At 48.9% G+C, this 27,943-nt stretch overlaps 3 protein-coding genes across 3 annotated transcripts; all 3 read right to left on the bottom strand.

The window, feature by feature from the left end:
* Nucleotides 1–2,289: 2,289 nt before the first annotated feature.
* On the bottom strand, nucleotides 2,290–4,406 carry LOC134760441 (uncharacterized). The gene is made up of 3 exons (XM_063717811.1): nucleotides 3,527–4,406; nucleotides 2,872–2,937; nucleotides 2,290–2,525 (listed from the first exon to the last, which is right to left on the bottom strand). The coding sequence occupies exons 1-3, from the start codon at nucleotides 4,266–4,268 to the stop codon at nucleotides 2,404–2,406; spliced, it is 930 nt and encodes a 309-aa protein (XP_063573881.1). The 5' UTR covers nucleotides 4,269–4,406; the 3' UTR covers nucleotides 2,290–2,403.
* A 4,480-nt stretch (nucleotides 4,407–8,886) lies between these two features.
* On the bottom strand, nucleotides 8,887–10,664 carry LOC100936088 (metallothionein-1E). Its single transcript, XM_009250740.4, has 3 exons — nucleotides 10,118–10,664; nucleotides 9,466–9,531; nucleotides 8,887–9,117 (listed from the first exon to the last, which is right to left on the bottom strand). Exons 1-3 carry the CDS (start codon nucleotides 10,143–10,145, stop codon nucleotides 9,026–9,028), a joined length of 186 nt encoding a protein of 61 aa, XP_009249015.2. The 5' UTR covers nucleotides 10,146–10,664; the 3' UTR covers nucleotides 8,887–9,025.
* Nucleotides 10,665–26,505: 15,841 nt separating this feature from the next.
* On the bottom strand, nucleotides 26,506–27,416 carry MT2A (metallothionein 2A). The gene is given in 3 exon segments (NM_001133593.2): nucleotides 26,506–26,740; nucleotides 26,946–27,011; nucleotides 27,320–27,416. Coding segments are annotated over 3 exon segments (186 nt in total). The 5' UTR covers nucleotides 27,348–27,416; the 3' UTR covers nucleotides 26,506–26,648.
* Nucleotides 27,417–27,943: the final 527 nt, after the last annotated feature.

The following is a 27,943-nucleotide window of genomic DNA, read 5'->3' as shown; positions in this document are numbered from 1 at the left end:
TGTCTGCTCAAATGTAGGGGCAGCATCTTATTGACAAGCACTTTCAGAAGGTCATCCACACTCCTCCTGGCAGGATCAGCCTGGTTGCAGTCCCATTCCAAGCTTCCAGTTCACAGCAATTCTTTCAAACCCATAAGGTTTCTCTTAGCTTTGGGATTTAACAGGATTCATTCTCCAAAAAAAAGCCAGTGTAGAGTGAATGATCATCATTGCTACTCTTTATTAAACCCTAGCCAGGGGCCAGATTATGCTGTCATTTAACCCCTGCATTGAGATATAATCTGTTTTCTACAAATAAGGAAATGGAGGTTTGTAGAGTTTCAGTGATGCACTCAGGCCACACAGCGAGTACTGGTGAGGTGGGCTGTGAACCAGGACTGCCTGACACCAAAACCCATGCCCTAGGCACAGGCTGCCTTCTGAAATCTCCTCTTCACAGGGAAGCAGTGGGCAAGTGTAGTCCTGACCTCCATGGCAGAAGGATCATCTTCCTTTTTGACTGAATGTCAAATAGCATTCCCTCCACATAGCCAGGGGAACTGATCGTTGGCTTAAATTACAAGTCAGCCAGGGCCTCACTCCTTCCTAACGAGCACCACCACATCCTCCAAACTGCAGAATCCACCATCATTCCTGCATGGGCAAACGTGAAGTATTCATGTGGAACCCATGATCACACACACTTCATTTTGCCAGGAACATGCTGGGCATTTCCTTCCATATTCCCAGTCACTTTAGTGGTTGGAAGTAGTCAAGGCCTGAAATGTGAAAGAAGGAGAAATTCAGCCTGGGTTTGGGAGGAATTTCCAAAGATTCAGAGCCAAGTCACAACAGGGGGCTCTCAGGCGTCAGCGAGTGTCCTGTCAGTGACCCTGGGCAGACCAAGCCTAATGGTTCCTTGTGAGGATGTGCTGGGCCGTGCTGCTCAAGGCGTGTGAGCCACACACTGGGGCCACTTTGCTGTTTCCTTCCTTTTCTTTTTTTGAGACAGAGTCTCAGTTGCCCCAGCTGGGCTACAGTGGCACAATCGTGGCGCACCGCAACCTCCGCCTCTGGGGTTCAAGCAACTCTTATGCCTCAGCCTCCCAAGTAGCTGGGATTACAGACACAGGCCATCATGCCTGATTAATTTTCATATTTTTAGTAGAGATGAGGTTTCGTCATGTTGGCCAGACTGGTCTTAAACTGCTGGCCTCAAGTTATCCACCCAACTTGGCCTCCCAAAGTGCTGGGTTTACAGGCCTGAGCCACCACGCCTGGTGTAGTTTGCCGTTTCTGGTCCGTAGTGCACACCATCATATGTTCAAAGTTTGTACATCTTTCATTTTCCTATTATTTCTTAATGGATTTATTGAACTTTTTTCCTGTTGGATCTAAAAAATGGGTTTTGTATTTGGTGTTTTATTTCATTATCTCCATAATCAATACTATTACATTTACCAAGGTTTAAGCCTGTGATGGATAGGAAATAAAAACTGTCCCTTTACCATAGTGCTTCAAAAGCCCCATTGTGCTAGCCTGTTTGCATTGCTATAATGGAATCTCTGAGACTAGGTAATTTGTAAAAAAAAGAAGTTTGTTTTGACTTCCGCTTTCACGGGCTGTGCAGAGTATGGTGCAGGCATCTGCCTCTGATGAGGGCCGCAGGAAGCCTACAATCCTGGCTTCCTGAAGACCAAGGGGGAGCAGGTACATCACGTGGAGAGACAGGGAGCAAGAGAGAGAAGGGGACGGTGTCTGGCTGTTTTAAACAGCCAGCTGTAGAGTGACCTACCAGAGGAAGAACTCACTCTTCACCATGGGATGGCACCAAGCCATTCTTTACAGATCTGTCCTCATGACCCCAAAAGCTCCCACTAGGCCCCACCTGCAATATTGGAAGTCACATTTCAACATGAGATTCGGCAGTGACAAAACATCCAAATCATAGCACACTTGTAGGATTCAAGGAACTGAGGAGCTGAGTACGAGCACTATAGACACTTTTAAGCCTAAAATCCAGTGTGGATCTGAGGTTGGGCAGGAAAATCAGAAAATAAAAATGAGGAATGCAGTTTCTGTGCCACATTTGGCATGAGACTGGAAGTGATCATGTATGGCCCCCACCCATATGGTGTGGCAAAGTGCAATACCATTTTATAGAAGTGTGAACTCAGTGAGGTAACCTTGCTGTCCTGAAAGTGTTCACATTATTAGTGGCTCACGTTTCCATCCAGAGCCTGGTATCTAAACTCACAGTTTAACCCCCACCCAGTCCATTTTTTCCAAGGCACACAAAGAAGACCAGAGTAAGATTCAAGTCAAAATTGTTTTATTGTCATTCACATATTTAATATGAAAAGAAATGCAGCAAATGGCTCAGGGTTGTATTAAAAAAAAATCCAGGTTGTGCTGGTTGCTCTATTAAAATCTGGGAGAAGAGCCGTGCCCACATGAGGCACAGCAGCTGCACTTCTCCAATGCCCCTTTGCAGACACAGCCCTGAGCACACTTGGCACAGCCCATGGGGCAGCAGAAGCAGCAGCCTGGGGAAGAAGAAGAGAGGGAGGTGGCAGTAGACTTGATCAGGCACCTCCCTGCCCCAATAGCAAGCCTGGCTGGAGCTCAGATGCCAGACCCAGAGGATGATTTTTTTCGTCTGGCACAGCTCTGTTCAGAAACCATAGTGGGTACAGCTGGGGTTTGTATCCCAAAAGAAAAATGCTGTCCTGCCCCATCTGAACTCAGGCCAGAAAGCCTGCAGAGCGAATGACATGGCCAACAGGGGCAAAGGGAGCCCAATTCTCCAGAAGCAGGCACTCAGGGCCAGCCTTGAGTTCCCTCCCAACCTTAGCCACAGCCCCAGATTCCTGGAGATGGCCCCGCACTCACTTTTCTTGCAGGAGGTGCATTTGCACTCTTTGCACTTGCAGGAGCTGGCATAGGAGCAGGAGCCCCCTGCAAGGAAGAGAAAAACGCACTGGGCAGTGAGTGAGATGAAGAAGGTACAGCAGTGGGTCAATGAATCTCCAGTGCCCCCTCCGTGCAGGGCCAGCCCTCAGAGCTCCTTTCCCACTCAGGACAGAGGAACAGAAGCCCCATGTCCTCTCCACTCACGCTGGGAAGGGCAAGTACCCTCCTGTTTTACCCTACCAGGAAGGTCCCAGGTGCACACCCAACCCAGGAATACTGAGATTGCCAGCCAGAACCTTCTGTCCTGAACCCTGAAGACTCAATGTCTCTAGCCCCTGGTCCACCCTGATTGCTCAGAGCCTGGAGGAGAACACTGGGGCCCAGCCAGCAGGACCCTGACCAACTGGGTGATGTGGAGCAGGACTGCCTTGAGCCTCAGTATCCTTAACTCTGACTCAGAGGCCCCGGAGGGAGGGCAGTGCTCTCAGGCGCACGATCAGGAAGAAAGCACCTAAGGAAGTAAAGAAATTCCCTTCCGCTCAGAACTTAAAATGCGACCTCCTGAAACCCGGAGACCCTCTGTACTGGGGCTAGGAAATGGGAATCCCAGGGCGCAGAGTCGGGCTTCTCTTACCAGTGGTGCAGGAGCAGTTGGGGTCAATTTCGAGCCGCGGTAAGGCTGGAGATCTGAAGCGATAAATGGAGAGACTGCAAGGCTCACCCGGACGGCGTGGTGGGGCGCCACAGCCTGCGGCTGCTTTTCTACTCAGGGGAGGGGGCCGGGCGCAGAGGCCCTGTCCCGCGCTTGCACCCGCCAGGCTGGGTTTGCACCGCCAGCTGTCCTGGGCTGGGCTGTGCCCAGCAGAAGGCCCGGGCGCACCATCCCCTGAGCTCCGCTCGGGGCGCGCCGCGCGACCGCCCCTTTGGCGCCGGTTTGCGCGGCAGGGGCTGTGCGCGGGGAGGTACGCAGTGTCGCTGAGGTCCAGCCGCCTTTTCCAGTTTCCCCGAAGTTGCCTTTGCCTTCCACCCTCCTCCCCTCGCGTTCCGGGACCCCAGCCTTGGCGTCGCGGGCGTCTCCACCCGACCCTTCGCCCCGCCGTTTTCAACTGGGCCTGTCCCGGAGTCCGGGTGCAGCCCTCCTGCTCCCGTCCCCGGATCGGCTGAGTGCGGAGTGGGGAGCGTGCAGTAGGGAGCGAGTTGTGTGCAGAGCACCCGCCACCGATGTGGCTTTCGTTTTTCCTCGTCTCCCGCCTTGCCTGTCCCTGTCCACACCGCGGTCCCTCGGACTCGCTCCTCCCTACACAGCAACACGGGAAACACGGGTCGGCCTCTCTCTCCCGTCCATTCTCCTCGCCTGAGAGGATGTGGGGGCACATTTGTCCAGGTCCTCCTTTGCAGATAAATCTCCATGCTCCCCACAGCCTAGCCGGCCACCCCACTACCGTCTGGCAGTTCTGGACCTGTGGGATGTCCCCAAAGAGAGATGACTTCAGAGGATATGCAGACTCTGCTTTAAATTTAAAAGCAAGATGGGTGCGGTCGCGGGAAGCTGTAGTCCCAGCTACTTAGGAGGCTGAGGCGGGAGGATCACCTGAGCCCAGGAGTTCGAGTTCTGCCTAGTCCACATAGCGAGTCAGCATCTCTAAAATAATAAAATTAAAAAGCAAGACATCCAGTTATTTCTCTTCAGTATACCTGACTATTGCATGACATTGAGTCTACACCAGTCCCTTTTTAATCTCTTTCATTTTTTGAATCCTCACAGCAATCCTAAAGGGAAATACTAGTTATGAACCCGTTTTGCTCATCACAGGACTACAAAGGAAATGTCCAAGTAACTGGCTGGTCGTCACAGAGATAAAAAGTTGTGCCCTTGTTTAAGTCCAGCCAGCCTCTTAAAGGAAAGTGTCCATTACCAAGCCTTCCTTTGGCCCAGGTAGGTCGTCAGCACTTCTCTGTTGCCGGAAATCTTCTAAACAACAGGGGAAGGGCGCCGCGGCCCACACCTGTAATCCCAGCACTTTCGAAGGCTGAGGCGGATGAATCACCTGAGATCAGGAGTTGGAGACCAGCCTGGCTAACATGGCGAAACCCTGTCTCCACTAAAAATACAAAAATTATCCTGGCATGGTGGCGGTTGCCTGTAATCCCAGCTACTGGTGAGGCTTGGGCAGGAAAATCGTTTGAACCCGGGAGGCAGAGGTAGCAGATTGGGCCATTGTACTACAGCTGGCTGACAGGGGTAAAACTCTGTCTCAACAAACAAAAACAAAAACAAACCAAAAACTCTCAAATAAACAACAGGAAGCTACCAGCTCTACGATGGGCAGTGGCAAAAGCAATCCATAAGTGTAATACACACACACTTACACACACACACATTAATTTGGGGGCTATCTTCCATGTGTGAGACAAGATTGAATTTCATTTTCTCAGGTGGAAAATAATTTGCTTTTCCTAAAAATATGTTTAAGAAGTATTGATCATTTCAAGGTGAAATATTAACTAAGAGATGGTGCAGGTGGTAACAGAAACGGCAGTCATTCTTCTGTATCTGACATGAAGCACAGAATCTTCCTCATAGCTTTATAACCCTAGTGTTGATTACGGTTTTGTGGGAACACTGAATGGCTGTCTTTAGACCACAGGACACGTGCTCATGTGGTAGATGAGGATAACAGGATACACAGCTGAGCACTCCAGGCCTTTATGTGCAAATAAATAAATATCCCTTATGCTCCATAAAATGAACAAAACAAGCAATAGCTAATATTGTAGACCACCCACCCCTTGTACCATTCTAAGTTCCTGATATGTATGAAATCCTTTAATTCCATAAGCCAGAGGTTGGTATTATACCCCTTGCACAGTGGAGGAGACTGAACCACAGAGAGATTGTGCCATGCAGCTAAAGGTAACAGAGGTGGGATTTGCACTCATGCATACTGATGGCAGCATCGTACCCTCAGCTACCACTCTATGCCACTAAGTCACATGAAAGATAATGACACCAAAAACCTAGCACAGAGGCAGCAGTAGGAAGTGCACTCTGTGGACAGGAACGTCCCCCTGCACAGCTCTGTGACCTCTCTGTGTTTCAGCTCTCATCTCTCAAGCCAAGAGCAACATTCATCCATCCCAAAGAGTCTTTGTGTCTTTGAACTGAGATAGGCAAGATTTAGCATCCAGTGGTATCATAATCTACCAGCTGTGGCCAGGGCCACAGGCCAGGTTTAGCATAGTTTCATTCATCCCCTTGCTTCTGAGCTATGTGACATTGGGTAGGTTACTTAACTAATCTGGAAGACAGCATAAGCACTCCAGGCCCTGCATATTTGCTGTCCCAGTCTTGAGGCCTGTGGCTCTTGTTCCTGAGGTTGTGTGATCAGATGATATGAAGGATGGGAACAGATTTTTATGTCTGCTCAAATGTAGGGGCAGCATGTTATTGACAAGCACTTTCCGCAGAGTCATCCACACTCCTCCTGGCAGGGTCAGCCTGGTTGCAATCCCATTGCCAGCATCCAATCCACAGTAATGCTTTCAAACTCATAAGGTTTCTCTTAGTTTTGGGATTTAACAGGATTCATTTTCCAAAAAAGCCAGTGTAGAGAGAATGCTTATAACTGCTACTATTTATTAAACCCTAGCCAGGGGCTAGACCATGCTGTCATTTAATCCCTGCTTTGAGATATAATCTGCTTTCTACAAATAAGGAACTGGAGGCTCAGAGAATTTCAGTGATGTACTCAGGCCACACAGCCAGTACGTGGTGAGGTGGGCTGTGAACCAGGACTGCCTGACACCAAAACCCATGCCCTAGGCACAGGCTGCCTTCTGAAATCTCCTCTTCACAGGGAAGCAGTGGGCAAGCATGGTCCTGACCTCTAGGTCAGGAGGATCATCTACCTCTTTGACTGAATGTCAAATAGGATTCCCTCCACATAGCCGAGGGAACTAATCATTGGCTTTAATTAGAAGTCAGCCAGGGCCTCACTCCTTCCTAATGAGCACCAGCACACCCTCCAAACTGCAGAATCTGCCATCATTCCTGCATAGGCAGACATGAAGTATTTAATTTGGAACCCATGATCACGCACACTTCATTTCGCCAGGAACACGCCGCGCATTTCCTTCCATATTCCCAGTCACTTTAGTGGTTGGAAGTAGTCAGGGGCTGAAATGTGAAAGAAGAACAAATTCAGCCTGAGTTTGGGAGGAATTTCTAATGATTCAGAGCCAAGTCACAACAGGGAGCTCTCAGGGGTCAACAAGTGTCCTGTCAGTGACCCTGGGCAGACCAAGCCTGATGGTTCCTTGTGGGGATGTGCTGGGCAGTGCTGCTCAAGGTGTGTGAGCCACACACTGGGGCCACTTTGCTGTTTCCTTTCTTTTCTTTTTTTGAGACAGAGTCTCAGTTGCCCGGGCTGGAGTGCAGTGGCACAATCTTGGCTCACTGCAAACTCCGCCTCCGGGGTTCAAGTGACTTTTCTGCCTCAGCCTCCCGAGTATCTGGGATTACAGTCGCATGCTATCACGGTCAATTAATTTTTATATTTTTAGTAGAGATGAGGTTTCATCATGTTGGCCAGGGTGGTCTTGACCTCCTGGCCTCAAGTGTTTCACCCACTATAGGCTCCCAAAGTGCTGGGATTACAGGCCTGAGCCACCACAACTGGTCTAGTTTGCTATTTCTGGTCTGCAATGCACATAATCATATGTTCAAAGTTTGTACATCTTTCCTTTCCCTTTTATTTCTTTATTTATTGAATCTTTTTTTCTTTTTTTGAGACGGAGTCTCACTCTGTTGCCCAGGCTGGAGTGCAGTGGTGCGATCTTGGCTCACTGCAAACTCTGCCTCCCTGGATCACGCCATTCTCCTGCCTTAGCCTCCTGAGTAGCTGGGACTACAGGTGCCTGCCACCACGGCTAATTTTTTTGTATTTTTAGTAGGGACGCAGTTTCACCGTGTTAGCCAGGATGGTCTGGATCTCCTGACCTCATAATCCGTCTGCCTCGGCCTCCCAAAGTGCTGGGATTACAGGCGTGAACCACCACACCCAGCTATTTATTGAATGATTTCTCGTTGAATCTAAAAAATGACTTTTGTATTTTATGTTGTATTTCATTATCTCCATAATTGTTACTATTACATGTAACAAGGTTTAAGCCTGTGATGGATAGGAAATAAAAACTGTCCCTTCACCATAGTGCTTCAAAAGCCCCATTGTGTTAGCCTGTTTGCATTGCTATAACGAAATCCCTGAGACTAGGTAATTTATAAAGAAAAGTTTGTTATGACTTCAGCTTCTGCAGGCCGTGCATAAGTGTGGTGCAGGCATCTGCCTTTGGTGAGGGCAACAGGAAGCCTGCAATCCTGGCAGAAGAACAAGGGGGAGCAGGCACATCATGTGGAGAGATAGGGAACAAGAGAGAAAAGGGAATGGTGCCTGGCTCTTTTAAACAGCCACCTCTGGAGTGACCTACCAGAGGAAGAACTCACTCTTCACCATGGGATGGCACCAAGCCATTCTTTAGGGATCTGTCCTCATGGCCCCAAAAGCTCCCACTAGGCCCCACCTGCAATATTGGAAGTCACATTTCAACATGAGATCTGGCAGTGACAAAACATCCAAATCATGGCACCCATGTAGGATTCAAGGAACTGAGGAGTTGGGTTCCAGCCCTGTACTACTTTTAAGCCTAAAATCCAATTTGGATCTGAAGTTGGGCAAGAAAGTCAGAAAATAAAAATGAGGACTGAAGTTCCAGTGCCACACTGACATGAGACAGGAAGCGATCATGTATGACTCCCGCCCATATGGTGTGTACAGTGCAATACCATTTTATAAAAGTGTAAACTCAGTAGCTGGCCTGAAGGTGTTCACATTGTCAGTGACTCACCTTTTCATCCAGAGCCTGGTGTCTAAACTCCTGGTTTAACCCCCACTCAGTCCATTTTTTCCAAGACACACAAAGAGGACCAGAGTAAGATTCAAGTCAAAATTGTTTTATTGTCATTCACATGTTTAATACAAAATGAAATGCAACAAATAGCTCAGGGTTGTATTAAAAAAAAATCCAGGTTGTGCAGGTTGCTCTTTTTACATCTGGGAGGAGAGCTATCCCCACATCAGGCACAGCAGCTGCACTTCTCCGACATCCCTTTGCAGACACACCCCTGGGCACACTTGGCACAGCCCATGGGGCAGCAGGAGCAGCAGCCTGGGGAAGAAGGAGAGAGTGAGAGGTGGCAGCTGACTTGACCAGGCACCTCCCTGCCCCAATAGCAAGCCTGGCTGGAGCTCAGAACCCAGACCCAGAGGATGCTTTTTTTCGTCTGGCACAGCTCTGTTCAGAAACCATAGGGGGTACAGTTGGGGTTTGTGTCCCAAGAGAAAAATGCTGTCCTGCCCCATCTGAATTTAGGGCAGAAAGCCTGGAGAGGGAATGACACCGGCAATGAGGGCAAAGAAAGCCCAGTTCCCCAGAAGGATGCACTCAGGGCCAGCCTTGAGTTCCCTCCCAACCTTAGCCACAGCCCCAGATTCCTGGAGATGGCCCCGCACTCACTCTTCTTGCAGGAGGTGCATTTGCACTCTTTGCACTTGCAGGAGCCGGCGCAGGCGCAGGAGACACCTGCAAGGAAGAGGAAAACGCAGTGGGCAGTGAGTGAGATGAAGAAGGTACAGCAGTGGGTCAATGAGTCTCCAGTGCCCCCTCCTCTGTGCAGGGCCAGCCCTCAGAGCTCCTTTCCCACTCAGGACAGAGGAACAGAAGCCCCATGTCCTCTCCACTCACGCTGGGAAGGGCAAGCACCCTTCTGTTTTACTCCACCAGGAAGGTCCCACGTGCACATACAACCCAGGAATATTGAGACTGCGAGCCAGAACCTTCTGTCCTGAACTCTGAAGAGTCCATGTTTCCAGCATCCCCAACCACACTGATTGCTCAGAGCCTGGACAGAGCACTGGGGCCCAGCCAGCAGGCCCACGACCAACTGGGTGATGTGGAGCATTTCAGCCTTGAGCCTCAGTATCCTTAACTCTGACGTAGAGGCCCAGGGATGAGGGTAATGCTCTCAGGGGCGTCATCAGGAAGAAAGCATCTAACAAAGTAATGGAGTCCCCGTCGCTCAGAACTTAAAATGCGACCCCCTGAAACCCAGAGACCCTCTGTAATAGGGCTGGGAAATGGGGATTCCAGAGCGCAGAGCTTCCCTTACCAGTGGCGCAGGAGCAGTTGGGGTCCATTTCGAGCAAAGGAGATGCTGGAGCTCCCACCGGTGAGGCGAACAAGCAGTCAGGAAGTTGGAAAGCGCGCTGGAGCCCTGCAACTGGCTGCTCTATTTATAGACGGAGGTCGGGCCGGGCGCAGAGGCCCAGCTCCGCGCCTGCACCCGGCCCGCTCAGTCCGCACCGCCCGCGGTTCTGGGCTGGGCTGTGCGCCGCAGAAGGGCCGGGCGCACCATCCCTTGAGCTCCGCGCGGTGCGCACCGCGGGACCGCCCCTTTGGCGCCCGTTCGCTCGCGAGGGGCTGTGCGCCCGCAGGCACGCGGCGTTCCCGAGGTCCAGGCCGCCTTTCCCAGTTTTCCCGAGGTTGCCTTCCACCCTCCTCCCAGCGTGTTCCGGGACCCCAGCCTTGGCGTCGCGGGCGTCTCCACCCCACCCCTCGCCCCTCCGTTTTCAGCTCGACTTGTCCCGGAGTTCGTGTGCAGCCCTCCTGCTCCCGTCCCGGGATCTGCTGAGTGCGGAGCGGGGAACGTGCGGTAGCGAGCGAGTTGTGTGCAGAACATCCGCCACCGATGTGGCTTTCGTTTCTCCTCGTGCCCCGCCTTGCCTGTCCCTGTCCACACCTAGGTCCCTCGGTCCCGCACCTCCGTACATAGCAACACGGGGAACACGGATCGGCCTCTCTCTCCTGTCCATTCTCCTCGCCTGAGAGGATGAGTGGGTACATTTGTGCAGGTTCTCCTTTGCACTTAAGTCTCCATGCTCCCCACAGCCTTAGGGCAACCACAATACCAGATGGCAGTTCTGGACATGCGGGATGTCCCCAAAGAGAGATTACTTCAGATAATATGCAGACCCTGCTTTAAATTAAAAAGCAAGGTGGGCGAGGTGGCGCCTACTGCTGTAGTCCCAGCTACTTGGGAGGATCACTTGAGCCTAGCAGTTCGAGTCCAGCCTGGGCAACATAGGGAGTCAACGTCTCTAAAAAAAAAAAATTAAAAAGCAAGATAGGCCGGGAGCGGTGGCTCACACCTGTTATCCCAGCACTTTGGGAGGCTGAGGCGGGCGGATCACGAGGTCAGGAGATGGAGACCATCCTGGCTAACATGGTGAAACCCTGTCTCTACTAAAAATACAAAAAATTAGTCGGATGTGGTGGCGGGTGCCTGTAGTCTCAGCTACTCGGGAGGCTGAGGCAGGAGAATGGCGTCAACCCGGGAAGTGGAGCTTGCAGTGAGCCAAGACTGCGCCACTGCATGTCAAAAAAAAAAAAAAAAAAAAAAAAAGAAAGAAAGAAAAAGAAAAAGAGAAAAGAAAAAAAAGAAAAAGAAAAGAAAAGAAAAAAAGAAAGCAAGATAAATGGTTATTTCTCTTCAATATTGCTGATCTCTTCAATATTCCAGGCTGAATGCATAACATTGAGTCTGTGCTGATCTCTTTTTAACCACTTGCTTTGTGATCTTAAAGAAAAATACGATTTATGAACCTGTATTACTAAACAGACAGCTACTACAGAGTTAAAGTAATTGGTTCAAGTCACAGAGCTGAAAAATTGTCACTGATTTGAATCCAGCCAACCCCTCAAGAGAAAGTGTCCATGGATCAAGACTTCCTTTTGCCCAGGTATGTCATCAGCACTTCTCTCTTGCTGGAAATCTAGTTCTAAACAATGGCAAGCCACAAGCTCAACCATGGGCGGTGGCAAAAGCAATCCATAAGTGTAATAAATGTGTGTGTGTGTGTGTGTTGTGTGTATATATATACACACAACACACACACACACACATTTATAGTTTTCCTAGCTGTCTTCCATGTATGGATAAGACCGATTTTCATTTTTGGTGATGGAAAAGAGTTTGCTTTTCATACAAATATATTTAAGAAAATATTAATCATTTAAATATAAAATGATAAGTAAAGTGTGCAGGTGGTAACAGAAATGCCAGTCATTTTATATCTGACATGAGGCAGAGAATCTTGCTCATAGCTTAATAACCCTGTGTTGATGATGATTTTGTAGGAGCAGTGAATGGCTCTCTTTGGACCACACGACACATGTTCATGTGGTAGATGACAATGAGAGCATACACAGCTAGGCACCCCAGGCCTGGCTTCTTTGTCTGTAAGTAAATGTCCCCCATGCGATGTATGATTTTTTTTTTTTTTAAAGCAATAGCTAACATTGTAGAATGTTTGCCAAGCAGCATTCTAAGTTCCTTACATGTATAAAATTCTTTCATCTTACAATCCAGATGCCATTATTATGCTCCTATTACAGGAGACACAGAGAAGTTGTGAGGCACAGCTAAATGTGACAGAGGTGGGATGTGCACTCATGCATGCTGTCTGCAGCATCATGCCCTCACCCATTGTATTAGTTTGTTTTCACACTGCTGATAAAAGACATACCAGAGACTGGGCAATCTACAAAAGAAATGGACTTACCATTCCACATGGCTGGGGAGGCCTCACAATCATGGTGGAAGGCAAGGAGGAGCAAGTCATGTCTTACATGGATGGTAGCAGGCAAAGAGAGAGCTTGTGCAGGGAAACTTCCATTTTTAAAACCATCAGATCTCATGAGATTCATTCATTATCATGAGGACAGCACGGGAAAGACCTGCCCCCATGATTCAATTACCTTCCACTAGGTTCCTCCCATGACACTTTGGAATTGTGGGAATTACAATTCAAGATGAGATTCGGGTAGAAGCACAGCCAAACCATATCTTTCCACCTCTAGCCCCTCCCAAATCTCATGTCCTCACATTTTGAAACCAATCATGCCCTCCCGACAGTCCCCCAAAGTCTCAACTCCCTTCAGCATTAACTCAAAAGTCCACAACCCAAAGTATTATCTGAGACAAGGCAAGTCCCTTCTGCCTATGAGCCTGAAAAATCAAAAGCAAGTTAGTTACTTCCTAGATACAATGGTGGTACAGTCATTGGGTAAATACAGCAATTCCAAATGGGAGACATTGGCCAAAATAAAGGGGCTACAGGCCCCATAAAAGTCAAAAATCCATCAGGGCAGTCAAATCTTAGAGCTCCAAAATGATCTCCTTTGACTCCATGTCTCACATCCAGGTCATGCTGATGCAAAAGGTGGATTCCCGTGGTCTTAGGCAGCTCTGCCCCTGTGGCTTTACAGCCCCCCTCCTGGTTGCTTACATGGGCTGGCATTGAGTGTCTGTGGCTTTTCCAGGCACATGGTGCAAGCTGTTGGCGGATCTACCATTCTGGGGTCTGGAGGACGGTGGCCTTCTTCTCACAGCTCCACTAGGTGGTGCCCCAGTAGGGACTCTGTGTGAGGGCTCTGACCCCACATTCTCTTCCACACTGTCCTAGCAGAGGTTCTCCATGAGGGCCCTGCCCCTACAACAAACTTCTGCATTGCCATACAACTTCTGAAATCTAGGCAGGGGTTCCCAGTTCTTGACTTCTGTGCACTCACAGGCTCAACATCATGTGGAAGCTGCCAAGGCTTGGGGCTTGCACCCTCTGAAGCCACGACCAGAGCTTTACAATGGCCCCTTTTAGCCATGGCTGGAGTGGCTGGGATGCAGGGCATGAAGTCCCTAGGCTGCACACAGCACAGGGACCCAAGACCCAGCCCATGAAACCACTTTTTCCTCCTAGGCCTTTGGGCCTGTGATGGGAGGGGCTGCTGTGAAGTCCTCTGACATGCCCTGGAGACATTTTCCCCATTGTCTTGGGGATTAACATTCTGCTCCTTGTTATTTATGCAAATTTTTGCAGCCAGTTTGAATTTCTCCTCAGAAAATGGGATTTTTTTTTATATTGCATTGTCAGGGTGCAAATTTTCCAAGCTTTTATGCTCTGTTCCCCTTATAATTCTGAATGCCTTTAATAGCACCCAAATCACTTCTTGAATGTTTTGCTGCTTAGAAATTTCTTCCACCAGATACCCTAAATCATCTCTCTCAAGTTCAAAGTTCCTCATATCTCTAGGGCAAATGCAGAATGCCACCAGTGTCTTTGCTAAAACATAACAAAAGTCACCTTTGCTCCAGTTCCCAACAAGTTCCTCATTTCCATATAAGACCACCTCAGCCTGGACTTTATTGTCCGTATCACTATCAGCATTTTAGGCAAAGCCATTCAACAAGTCTCTAGGAAGTTCCAAACTTTCCCACATTTTTCTGTCTTCTTCTGAGCCCTCCAAACTGTTCCAACTCTTGCCTGTTACCCAGTTCCAAAGTTGCTTTTTTTTCTCTTTCAGAGATGAGACTCTCACTTTTTTTTTTTTTTTCGGTGATGAAGTAGGCTGTGAACCAGGACTGCCTGACAGCAAAACCTATGCCCTAGGCTCAGGCTGCTTTCTGAAATCTCGTCACAGGGAAACAGTGAGTAAGTGTGGCCCTGACCTCTAGGCCAAGAGACTCATCTTTCTCTTTGATTGAACATCAAATAGGATTCTCTCCACATAGCCAGGGGGCACTAATCATTGGCTTTAATTACAAGTCAGCTAGGGCCTCACTCTTTCCTAATGAGCACCCCCACACTCCCCAAACTGCAGGATCTGCTATCACTCCTGCATGGGCAAACAGGAACATCTGCAACCCATGATTACACACACTGCATCTTGCTGGGAAAATGCTCGGCTCTTCCCTCCACAGCCCCAGTCACTTTGATGGGTTGACATAGCCAAGGGCTGAAATTTGAAAGGGAAAATTCAGCTTGAGCTTGGGCAGAACTTTCTTTTTTTTTTTTTTATTGTTATTATACTTTAAGTTTTAGGGTACATGTGCACAACGTGCAGGTTTGTTACATATGTATACATGTGCCATGTTGGTGTGCTGCACCCATTAACTCATCATTTAGCATTAGGTATATCTCCTAATGCTATCCCTCCCCCCTCCCCCCACCCCACAACAGTCCCTGGTGTGTGATGTTCCCTGTCCATGTGTTCTCATTGTTCAATTCCCACCTATGAGTGAGAACATGCGGTGTTTGGTTTTTTGTCCTTACGATAGTTTGCTGAGAATGAGCTTGGGCAGAACTTTCAAAGATTCAGAGCCAAGTCACAACAGGGAACTCTCAGGTGTCAACAAGTGTCCTGTGACGCTGGGCAGGCTAAAGCTAATTGTATCCTCTTTTCTTTTCTTTTCTTTTCTTTTTTCTTCTTTTCTTCTCTTTTCTTCTTTTTCTTCTCTTTTCTTCTCTTTTCTTTTCTTTTCTTTTCTTTTCTTTTCTTTTCTTTTCTTTTCTTTCAGACAGAGTCTTGCTCTATTAACCAGGCTGGAGTGCAGTGTCAAGATCTCTGCTCACCGCAACATTCACCTCCTGGGCTCAAGAGATCCTCTCACCTTACCCACCCCCACCACCCCCAACCCGAGTAGCTGGGAGTACAGGCACATGTCACCAAGCCCAATTAAATTTTGCATTTGTTGTAGAGACAGGTTTCGCTGTGTTGCCCTGGCAGGTCTCGAACTCCTGAGGTCAAGCAATCTGCTGGCCTCACCCTCCCAAAGTGCTAGGATTACAAGGTTGAGCCATTGCCCTCAGCCCAGCTGATGGTATCCTTATGAGGTTGTCATGGCCGGTGCGGATGAAAGTGTGTGATTCTCACAATGGGACCAGCCCACCGTTTCTAGTCTGCAGTGTACATCACTCATGAACATATGTGCAGAGTTTGTAAATCTTCAGTTTTTCTGTTACTTTTTTTTTTTTTTTTTTTTTTGAGATGGAGTCTTGTTCTGTCACCCAGGCTGGAGTGCAGTGGCATGGTCTCAGCTCACTGCATCCTCCACCTCCCGGGTTCAAGCGATTCTCCTGCCCCAGCCTCCTGAGTAGCTGGGATTATAGGTGCCTGCCACCATGCCCGGCTAATTTTTGTATTTTTAGTAGAAACGGAGTTTCACCGTGTTGTCCAGGCTGGTCTCAAAATCCTGACCTCAGGTGATCCGCCTGCCTCGGCCTCTCAAAGTGCTGGGATTACGGGCATGAGACACCATGCCTGGCCAATTTTTCTGTTACTTCTTTATGCATTTATTGAATTATTTCCTGTTAAATATGAAAAATTGTGTTTTGTATTTTGTGTTTGATTTCATTTTCTCCATAATTGACATAATTATTTTTATCTTCCCACCTAAGAGGACGTATCCTCCACCACACCTCTCAGCAGGACAGTTTACTCATGAATTTGCCATGTTTTTGCCAAAGCCAAGATTTTGAAGCAAGTATCCATCTGGAGCACCAAGGCTCAGGCCGTGCAGCCTTCCCCAGCCTCAGTGTCACTTGGTGTCAGGGGTCGGGGGTTGGGGGAGCAGGTAGCAACATCCCAGCCCTGAGATGGCTTCCCTTTTCTTCTTTGTAACCAGATTTTGAAACATTGTTAGTTTATTTTTATTTTATTTTACTTTTTATTTTTTGAGATAGGGCCTCACTCTGTCGCCCAGACTGAAATGCAGTGGCACGATCTTGGCTCACTGCAACCTCTGCCTCCCGGGCTCAACTAATCTTCTCACCTCAGCCTCCCAAGTAGCTGCGACTATGCCAGGCTAAAATTGCTAGTTTTATCAGGCTCTGATCCACAATGGCCTTTTGCTATCTGCCTCCTGAGAAATCTCTTTTTGTATAAATAACAAAGTTTTAAAAACGTGTTTTCTGAAATCAGTGTTTTACATGCCAAAATAAAAAAGAAAAGGTTTATGTCTGGGATGCATAGGTAGTAAAAAGTTCCTTCACCATGGAGTTTGAGAAGCCCGGTGTGGGAATCAAGCAGCTGAGGAATTGAATTCCACCCCTGTCATCTCTTTGAAGCCTAAAATCTGATGAGGAAACTGAAATTGGGCAGGGAAATCAGAAAATAAAAACGAGAGATGGAGAAGTTTCTGTGCCACATTTGATATGACCAGAGGTGATCCTGGATGTCCCCCCATTATGACCTGGCACAGTGCAATTCCCTTTTATAGAAGATGAAGCTCAGTGAGGTAACCTGGCTTGTCAGGAGGCCCTCAGATTGTTAGCGACTCACATGTCCATCCAGAGCCTGGGTCTCTAAACTCCTGGTTCAACCCCTAACCCTGGCCCATTAATTCGAAGCCGCACAAAGGAAAGGAGAGTCAGAATCAAGTCAAAACTGTTTTATTGCTGTTTACATATTTAATAGAAAAAGGAATGTAGCAAATGCTCAGGGTTGTATGAAAAAAAAAATCCAGATTTGTACAGGTTGCTCTGTTTACATCTGGGAGCAGGGCTGTCCCGACATCAGGCACAGCAGCTGCACTTCTCCGACGCCTCTTTGCAGACGCAGCCCTAGGCGCACTTGGCACAGCCCATGGGGCAGCAGGAGCAGCAGGCTGGGGGAAAAGGGAGAGTGAGAGGTCAGAGCAGACTCAATCAGGCACTTCCCTGGCCCAACAGCAGGCCTGGCTCAAGCTCAGACTCCAGACCCGGAGGATGATTTTTTAAGCTGGTACAGCTCTGTTCTGAGACCACAGGTGGTACCTTTGGAGTTTGTGTCTCAATAGAAAAAGGCTGCCCTGCCACATTCAAGCTCAGAGCAGAAAGCCTGGAGAGGGAATGACATGGCCAACAGAGGCAAAGAAAGGCGTTCCCCAGAAGCATGCACTCGAGGCCAGCCTTGAGTTCCCTCCCAACCTTAGCCACAGCCCCAGATTCCTGGAGATGGCCCCGCACTCACTCTTCTTGTAGGAGGTGCATTTGCACTCTTTGCACTTGCAGGAGCTGGCACCGGAGCAGGAGCCCCCTGCAAGGAAGGGATAAAGGCAGTGAGCAGTGAGTGAGATGCAGAAGGTACAGCAGTGGGTCAATGACTCTCCAGTGCGCCATCCTCTGTGCAGGGCCAGCCCTCAGAGCTCCTTTCCCACTAGAGCAGAGAAAGACAAGCCCCATGTCTTCTCCACTCATGCTGGGAAGGGCAAGCACCCTCCTGTTTCACCCCACCAGGAAGGTCCCAGATGCACACACAACCCAGGAAGACTGGGATTGGGGGCCAAAACGTCCTGTCCTAAATCTCAAAGACGCAGTGTTCCCTGCCTCCCACCCACCCTGCTTGCTCAGAGCCTGGACAGAGCATTGGGGCTTGGCTAGCAGCTCCCTGATCAACCAGATGATGTGGAACAGGACAGCCTTGAGCCTCAGAACACTCAACTCTGATATAAAGGCACAGTGAGGAGGGCTATGCTCTCAGGAGCTATTCCAAGCAGAAAGTACTGGACGAAGTAAAGGGTCCCCTTCTGCTCAGAGCTCAAAATGCGTCCTCCTCAAACGCAGGAACACTGTACTGTGGCTGGGAATTGGGCATTCCCAGGCGTAGAGCCGGGCTTCCCTTACCAGTGGCGCAGGAGCAGTTGGGATCCATTTCGAGCCAAGAAAGGACGGGAGAGGCGAAGAGGCAGTTAGGCAGCTAGAAGGCGCGTTGGAGCCTGGAGCCGGCTGCTCCCTTTGCAGGTGGAGATGGGACGGGACGCAGAAGCCCCGCCCCGCGCTTGCACCCGCCGCGCTGAGTCTGGGCCTCCTGTGGGTACGTGGCGGGACTGAGAGCCGCAGACGGGCCGGGCGCAAGGTGTGCACCGCGGGTCTCTTGTTTGGCACCCGCTCGCTCGCTCGCTGAGGCCTGTGCGCCCGGTAGTCCGCGGCGTCCCTGCCGTCCTGCCCCCCGCAACTTCCCCGTTTTCCCCATTTCCTTGTGGTTGCTGGCCATCTCCGTCCCCGAGCGTTCCGGGAACCCAGCCTCTGGTGGTCGCGATATTCCCACCCCCACCACCCCATCTGCGGTATTCAGCCTTTCCCGGAGCAAGTGTGCAACCCCAGCTTCGTCCCTGGATAGGCCTGAGCCGGCGAGCGCGGCGAGGGAGTTGTGTGCAGAGAACAGTCATGGATGTGACCCTTACTTTCTGCCCTCCTGCCCTCCAGCATTGCCTGTCACTATCCCCACCATGGTCCTTCTGCCACTTTCTCTTGAGCCCAGCAACAGGGTGGAGGCGAGCCTTCCCTTCCCTTCCCCATGCCTGGGAGGTTGTATAGGCACATTTGTCTGGGGCCTCCTTTACATAAAATTCTGCAGGGGCTCCTCCAAAGCCCCTAGCGTGCCCACCCAACTCCAGGAGAGTAGTCCTGAAAATGCGGAGTGTTCCCAAGGGCGGGATCTGCTTAGGTAACTCCAGACCCGGAGGAAGCAGAACCTACGTTAAATAAGAAAGCAAGAAGTGATTATTTACCTTTCAATTTTCCTATTACACAACAATCTGCGTGAGTCTGTTTAATCATTTTAGTTTTTTGAGCCCTCTCAAGAACAATAAAAGGGAAATACTGTTCTAAACACGTTTTTCCAATGGAAAACCTAAGGCACAAAGAGCCTTAGTAACTTGCCCAAGGTTATGGCTCTATGAAATGGTGCCACTCTACCTAAATCCAGCCAGCTTCCCAAGAGGAGGAAAGAAAACAAAGATTTCTTTTGGCCAAGATATCTCTTCAACACCACTGTGCTGCTTACAATTATTATTATCATCATTATTTTGAAACAGGGTCTCACTCTGTCATCCAGTCTGGAGTTCAGTGATGAGATCATGGCTCACTGCAGCCTCAGTCTCCTGGGCTCAATCTATCCTGCCACCTCAGCCTCCCAAGTAGCTGAAACTACAGGTGCAGGCCATCATGCCTGGCTAATTTTTTGCTCTGTTTTGTTTTTTTGTTTGTTTGTTTGTTTGTTTTTGTTTTTGTTTTTTGTAGAGACAAGATTTCGTCGTGTTGCTCAGTCAGGCTGGTCTCGAACTCCTGGGCTAGAGTGATCCACCTACCTTGGTTTTCCAAAGTGCTGGGATTACAGGCGTGAGCCCCTGTGCTGGTCTGCTTGAAATTTTTTAATCAGGGGCCGGGCACGGTGGCTCATGCCTGTAATCCCAGCACTTTGGGAGGCTGAGGCAGGAGGATCACGAGGTCAGGAGATCAAGACCATCCTGGCTAACACGGTGAAACCCCATCTCTACTAAAAAATACAAAAAATTAGCCGGGCGTGGTGGTTGGTGCCTGTAGTCCCAGCTACTCGGGAGGCTGAGGCAGGAAAATGGTGTGAACCCGGGAGGGGGAGCTTGCAGTGAGCCGAGATCGCACCACTGCACTCTAGCCTGGGTGACAGAGCGAGACTCCGTCTCAAAACAAAAAAAAAAGAAATTTTTTAATCAGAGAGAAGCATCAATCTCAACCCTGGACAGCTTGAAAAGTGATGGAGATGGGAAATTTATTAAATATGTACATATACACAAAATACACATTAGAGTAATCTATGTCTGTAAGTAAGACTGATTCTTGATTTTAGCATTGGTAAAGACTTTGCTTTCATTTAAATATACGTGATGATTAATTTTATGTGTCAACTTGACTAGGCAAAGTGCCCAGTTCCTCGGTCAAATACCAGCCTAGATATTGCAGCAAAGTTATTTTTTAAGATGTGATTAACATTTAAATCAGTAGTCTTTGAGTAAAACAGATGTCAGAGGGGATTTATCAAGTGTTACCCACCCATTCAAACTGGGAGTGTCCAGAGGACACCACTTTCACCACATCTGTGAGAAATAAATTTGTGAGGGGCGCCCTAGCACCCTGGAAGAGCTCTGTGGTCACTCTTTTCTGCAGGCAGAAATTCAGTGGAAACTGCTGCCACTGAATTGGGAATCCTATAGGCAATGGCAATAATTTGGTCCCAATGTGGCAGGGCCCAAGGGACAGCACTTAATTGCCAAAGGCAGCCTGGGCCTGGTTATTGTCACGGATGGCACAGTCAAAGCAAAATAGTATGACTTGCAGGCCAGGTACAGTGGCTCATGCCTATAGTCCTAGCACTTTGGGAGGCTGAGGCAGGTGAATCACTTGAGCTCAGGAGTTTGAGACCAGCCTGGCAAACGTGGCGAAACCCTGTCTCTACCCCTCCAAAAATACAAAAATCAGCTGGGTGTGTTGGTGCCTGCCTGTAGTTGTAGCTACTTTGGGGGCTGAGATGGGAGGATCACTTGAGCCTTGGAGGTTGAGGCTGCAGTGAGCCATGTTGGTGACACTGCTCTCCAGCCTGGATGACAGAGCGAGACCCTATCTCAAATAAAAAGACTAGCATGAGTCACAGAGACCTGTGGTGTTGGCTAGTTGATCATGGTGGTCGTATGAGCAAATAGAGGAGTCAGCCTACAAAAATCTTACTCATCTGTAGAATCAAAATATCTGTTTCCTGTCCCCATGACTTTATGCTTTACTCATCTCAAGGTATTAGTTCCAAAAGGAGGAATTCTTCCTTGGGAGACACAATGATTCCATCACACTGGAAGTTATGACTCTCACCAGGCCACATTGAGCCCTCAGACTTCTGGATCAACAGGCAAAGAGGCCAGCACTGTGGCTCACACCTGTAATCCCAGCACTTTGGGAGGCCAAGGCGGGTGGATCACCTGAGGTCAGGAGCTTGAGACCAGCCTGACCAACATGGAGAATCCCCATCTCTACTAAAAATACAAAATTAGCCGGGCGTGGTGGTGCATGCCTGTAATCCCAGCTACTCAGGAGGTGAGTCAGGAGAATCGCTTGAACACAGGAGGCGGAGGTTGTGGTGAGCTGAGATCGTGCCATTGCACTCCAGCCTAGGGAACAAAAGCGAAACTCTGTCTCAAAAAAGAAAAGAAACAACAACAACAACAACAAAAAACAGGCAAAGAAAGGAGTCACTATTCTGGCTAGGGTGATTGTGGCTACTTCTTGGTAATCACAATCTCTGCAATCAAGGTGAGGAGGATGTCTGGAATACAAGAGATCCCTTAGGGTGTCTCTTATTACTACCGTGTCCTGTGATTGAAGCCAATGGAAAACTTTAACAACCCAACTGGGACAGGAATGCATGGCCCAGACCCTTCCAGAATGAAGGTTTAGGTCACCCCACCAAGTAAAGAACCACCATTGGCTGAGGTGTTTACTGAAATCAAATGGAATAATAGGTCATAAAAGAAGGAAGTTATAAATAGCAGCTATGACCATGTGACCAGTTACAGGTATGGAAATGAGGAATGTCATTGTTATGGGTATTTCTTCATTATGTTGTTATAAATGTGTGTGTGTGTGTGTGTATGTGTGTGTGTGTATGTATGCATGTGTGGCAAATATTTTTGTTTTCTTCCATCTCTTATCCCGTTGTCATATAACAGGGGACGTATTAACTTTACATCACAATATTTAAGTATTGCTAACTTTATATCATAGCGTTTAAGTTATAGGATGTCAAGGAACATTCCTCAAGGATTTCACAGTCACTTTTGGGGAGACAGTTTGTGTCGTTTCAGGCATACACAGGACAGTTGTTTCACATTAGGTGGAGGTATGACCTTGTTTTAACATTAAGTATGGTTTAAGGAGATGTTTATGTATGCCAAATTAACAAGTGGTGGACTGCAATGGTTAGTTTTATGGGTCAGCTGGGCTAGGTTATCATACCCAGTTGCTTGGTCAAACATTAATATAGATGTTGCTGTGAAAGTGCTTTTTAGATCTGATTACCATTTAAATTAGTAGGTTTGGCTGGGCATGGTAGCTCATGCCTGTAATCCAAGCACTTTAGGAGGCTGAGGTGGGTGGATCACTTGAGGCCAGGAGTTAGATAACATGGTGAAACCCTTTGTCTATTAAAAATACAAAAATTAGCTGCTTAATCTGTTAAATAAAATACAAAAATTAGCTGCTCTTAGAAAAATACAAAAATTAGCGTGGTGGTGCATGCCTGTAATCCCAGCTACTTGGGAGGCTGAGGCAGAATTGCTTGAACCTGGGAGGCAGAGGTTGCAGTGAGCTGAGAGCGCACCACTGCACTCCGGCCTGGGTGACAGAGCTAGACTGTCTCAAAAAATAAAATAAAATAAATCAATACATTTTGAATAAATCAGATTACTCATCATAATGTGTGTGGGCCTCATCCAATCAGTTGAAGGCCTTAAGAGGAAAGACTGAGGTTCCTGGAAGAGAAAGGAATTCTACCTGTAGACCGCCTCCAGATGAAAGACTGTAACATCAACTTCTGACAGAATTCCCATGCTGCCAGCCAGCCTTGCAAATTTTAGACCAGCCATCCCCACAATCACATCAGCTAATTTCTTAAAGCTTTCTTTTTATCACTATCTATCTAGGGACATTTTATTGGTTCTGTGTCTTGGGGAAAACCATGAGTAATACAAATATATCTTGGAAAATATTAACCATTTAAAGGAGAATTGTGAAGTAAAATTGTGGTGTAGGTGGTAGCAGATATGGCAGGCATCTGTTTGTATGTGCCACAAGGGCGTGGACTGTCCTGCTCATGGTTTTCTATATCCAGTGCTGATCACAATTTCATGGGAAGACTGAAGACTCTCTGGACCGCAGTTAACATGCTCAGATAGTTGATGAGGAATGTAGAGCTTACATGGCTAGGAACAGCAGGCCTGGCTTATTGGTCTGGAGGTGGAAAAACGTCCCTATGCTATGAATAAAGATAATAAAATTATAGCTAGGTTGGGCATGGTGGCTCATGTCTGTAATCCCAGCATTTTGGGAGCCCGAGGCAGGCGGATCACTTGAGCCCAGAAGTTCAAGACCAGCCTGGCCAACGTGGTGAAACCTCATCGCTACTAAAAATATAAAAATTAGCCAGGTGGGGTGGCATGTGCCTGTAGTCCCAGCTACTCAGGAGGCTGAGATGGGAGGATCACCTGAGCCCAGGAGGTGCAGGTTGCAGTGAGTTGAGATAACCCCACTGCACTCCAGTCAGGGTGACAGGGTGAGACTTTGTCTCAATAAAATAAAATAGAACAAAATAAAATAAAATCACAGCTAATATTATAGTCTGCTTGATACATGGCAGGTGCCATTATAAGTTCTCTGCATGTATTAAGTCATTTGCTGTCACCAGCCAGACCCTATTATTCAGCCTATCTTACAGTGGAGGAGACTGAGCCACAGAGAAGTTGTGTCACTCAGGTATAAGTGACACAGCTAGGTTTTGCACCCATGCATGCTGACTGCATCATAATGCCCTCAACCACCACCCGATGTCACCATGTTCCGTGAAAAACAAGGACACTGAAAATCTGGCAGTCAGGCAGCAGTAGAAAGAGCACTGAGCTGACAGTCATGCCCTCTGCATAGCTCTGTGACCTCTCTTGGCTTCAGTATGCCACCTCTCAAGCCAGGGACACAACTGGACTAACTGACCAAGGGCTGACCCAGCTCTGAACTCTGAGAGGCAGGGCTTAGAGCCCAGTGACATTGTCATCTGCCAGCTGTAGCCAAGATGAGAGGCCAGCTGTAGTGAAGGTTCCAGCCTCTGACTTCTAAGCTGTGTGACCTTGGGCATGTTGCAGGTCCAGAGAAGTTACTTGTCCAGGGTCACACAGCTAGTGAGTGGCAGAGCAGGGTGAATGCGACCAGGCCCCAGCAGATGCTAATGGCCTTCTAACATAGAGATACCAAGGAGGAAGAATAAGGACAAGAAGCCACAAGCCTGGTCCTCAGGAAGCTCAGGGGCTGGGGGAACAGAGAGGAGGAGACCCCATCCAGCCTGGGAGGAGGTAGGCCATTGCCTTGGGCCTGAGGGTCAGAAGGTGTTTGCCAGGCAGGGAGGGGGAAGGATTTGTGTTCTAGCCTGGGAGGGAGGAACTAGCAGGAACACTGGAATTGCCCTGAGACATTTGGAAGGGAAATGACATTGGAAGATGACATAATCAGTTTCTTCCCTGCATGTTCACTCTGTCACTGGCTCATGGGGTATTCAAATGATAGGAAAAATTAGAATGGTTCTTACATTTGTTCAAATGCTGTGGCAGCATCTTAATCCCAGAGGGCTTTGTGCAGGAAGTCATCCGCCCTCCCCCTGGTACACAGTCAGGAAAGCTTCATTCCACTCCCCAGCCTCTGACCCAGAGTAATTCTTCCCAGACCCGTTTTTCCCCAAGAGCTTATCAAGAGAGATTCCGTCTCCAACAAAGTCCATGTAAACAGAGTGATCCTAATGGTCATTAAACCCTAGCCAGGAGCCAGGCCAAGATCTCATTTAATCCGTAAATAGGGATACCATCTTTTTTCTACAGATGAGAAAATGTAGGCTCAGAGAGGTTGAGTAACTTGCCCAGGCCACACAGCCAGTAAGTGGTAAAGTGGGCTGTGAACTAGGACTGCCTGACATGAAAACCCATGCCCTTGGTGCAGGCTGCCTTCTAAAACCCTCTCTATAAGGAGCACCTTCAGGCAAGTGGGCTCCTGATTCCTGGGCCAAGGCACTCATCGTCCTCTTTGACTGAACATCAAATAACATTCCCTCCGCATAGCCAGGGGGACTAACCATTGGCTTTAATTAGAAGTCACTCAGAGCTTCACTCCTTTCTGATGAGTGCCACCACACCCTCCAAACTGCTGAATGCCATCACCCCTGCGTGGGCAGACAGGAAGAACGTCTTCTGCAACCCATGGTCACACACACTGCATCTTGCTGGGAACATGCTGGGCATTTCCCTCCACATCCCCAGCCACTTTGATGGTTTAAGTAGCCAACGGCTGAAATTTGAGAGAAGTAAATTCAGCCTGACCTTGGGAGGAACTTACAAAGATTCAGAACCAAGGCAAAACGGGGAGCTCTCAGGGGTCTGCGAGTGAGTGTCCTGTCAGTGACACTGGGCAGCACAAGCCTGACGGTTCCTTGTGGGGATGTTTGGATCAGTGCTGCTCAGGGTGTGCCAGCCACGCACTGGGGCCAGTCTGAGAACTGTTTCCAGGATGCAATGCACACCCTTGGGCAAATGTGTAGTGTTGGTAATTATTTTATTTTTCCTATGTTAATTTGTTCTTCATATATTTATTGAAAAGTTCCTGTTGAATCTAAAAAATGGTCTTTGTATTTTGTGTCTTTTAAACTTTCATTTTCTTATTAACTCCTTATTTTACCAGAGTTTAGGTCTGTGACTAATGGAAAACAAAACAAAACAAAACTGGTCATTCACCACAGGGAGTTTGGGAAACCGGATGTCAGATTCCAGCCACTGGGGAGTTGGATTTCACCCTCTGTAGTCACTTTCAAGTCTAAAATCCCACGAAGAACTGAAGTTGGGCAGGGAAATCTAAAGTAAAAGTGAGGAATGGAGAAGTTTCTGTGCCACATTTGATGTGAAAATGAAAGTGATCATGTATGTGTCCCTCCTGCCCCCATATGATCTGGCACAACGCCATTCAGTTTTACAGAAGATGAAGCTCAGTGCAGTAGCCTGGCTTGCCAGAATGCACTCTTTCTTAACGGCTCACATTTCCATCCACAGCCCAGGTCTCTGCCCTCCCAGTTCAATCCCTCACCCCAGTCCCTTATTTTTAAGGCATATAAAGGAAACCAGAGGCAGAATCAAGTCAAAGTGGTTTTATTATCATTCACATTATTTCATAGAAAAAGGAATACAGCAAACGGTCAGGGTCAGGGTTGTACATTAAAAATCCAGGTTTGTAGAGGTCGCGTTATTTACATCTGGGAGCAGGGCTGTCCCAGCATCAGGCGCAGCAGCTGCACTTGTCCGACGCCCCTTTGCAGATGCAGCCCTGGGCACACTTGGCACAGCCCACAGGGCAGCAGGAGCAGCAGCCTGGGGGCAGAGAGGAGGTGGCAGAGATGAGTACTAGGGACACCGGGAATAAGGATTCCTGCTCTCCCTGATAAGGATCACTGAGGAGGCAACAATTTCTGCGCAATGGGGCATCCCCAGACTGCTTTAATTCCCCCGAGGATGGTGGAGAGGGGACAGGCTGGAGGACAGGGAGGGGGTAGAGGAAAGAGAGGATCCCACTTACTTTTCCTGCAGGAGGTGCACTTGCACTCTTTGCATTTGCAGGAGCCGGCGCAGGTGCAGGAGTCACCTGCAAGGAGAAAAGACAGAGGTGAGAACGGTCCCTGGATACCTGAACGAGGGACGGCGTACTAAGAGCCTGGGGCCGAGTTCCTCTGTCCACAACCGATTCCTGGGAACTTGAGCAAGCCATTAACTCAGATCTCCTTAACGGTAAAAAGGGGGCTCCGAATAACCTAGAATGGAGAGAAAGATACCCCAAAACTCTTTGGGAAGGAGCTACTCCTGTCCTGAAATTGAGTGACCAGAGAAAGAAAGAGGGGTCAGAAATTGCTTCTCTAGCGCTACAGTCTACACTGGGCATCCCCAGCCTCTTACCGGCGGCGCAGGAGCAGTTGGGATCCATGGCGAGCTGAAGAGGCGGCTAGAGTCAGGACAGGTTGCACGCGGACTCGCTGGGACTTGGAGGAGGCGTGGTGGAGAGCAGCGCGCCAAGCAGTGTTTATAGCTAGAAAGAGCAGGGACGAGTGCAAAAGCCCCGCCCCGGCCGGGCGCTGCCTGCACACGCCCCGCGCTGAGTCACTCGCGGCTCCAGGCAAAACACCCGACCGCGCGCACTGACTGTGCCGGGCGCACCCGGCTCTGCACACGGGCCGCGGGCCGTCAGTTCCCTGAAGCCGGCCCACTTGCGCCCCGGGGACGCCTCTGCGCGGAAGGGGCTGGGTGCAGCGGGAGGACACAGGGTGCAGCGGGAGGACACAGGGTGCAGCGGAAGGACACAGTGTACCGCGTGCCAGGTGCCCACGCCGTGCCCCTCCGCCGTGTGCACAGCTCCCCTCCCTCCTGTCCTGTACTCGAACCTGAGCCTTTAGCGCGCGGGTGAAAGCGAGACTTGGGAATGCTGCTTGCATGGAAAACCGGTTGGAAGTGCAGACAGTTTACAACTCTGTAGCAGCCAAGGCTTAATAATTGTGCAGCATCACAGTAAACCCGTGGGGTGGT

Source organism: Pongo abelii, chromosome 18, assembly GCF_028885655.2.
Source record: "Pongo abelii isolate AG06213 chromosome 18, NHGRI_mPonAbe1-v2.0_pri, whole genome shotgun sequence".
NCBI classification, from domain to species: domain Eukaryota; kingdom Metazoa; phylum Chordata; class Mammalia; order Primates; family Hominidae; genus Pongo; species Pongo abelii.
This window is presented reverse-complemented; position numbering and strand designations above follow the sequence as displayed.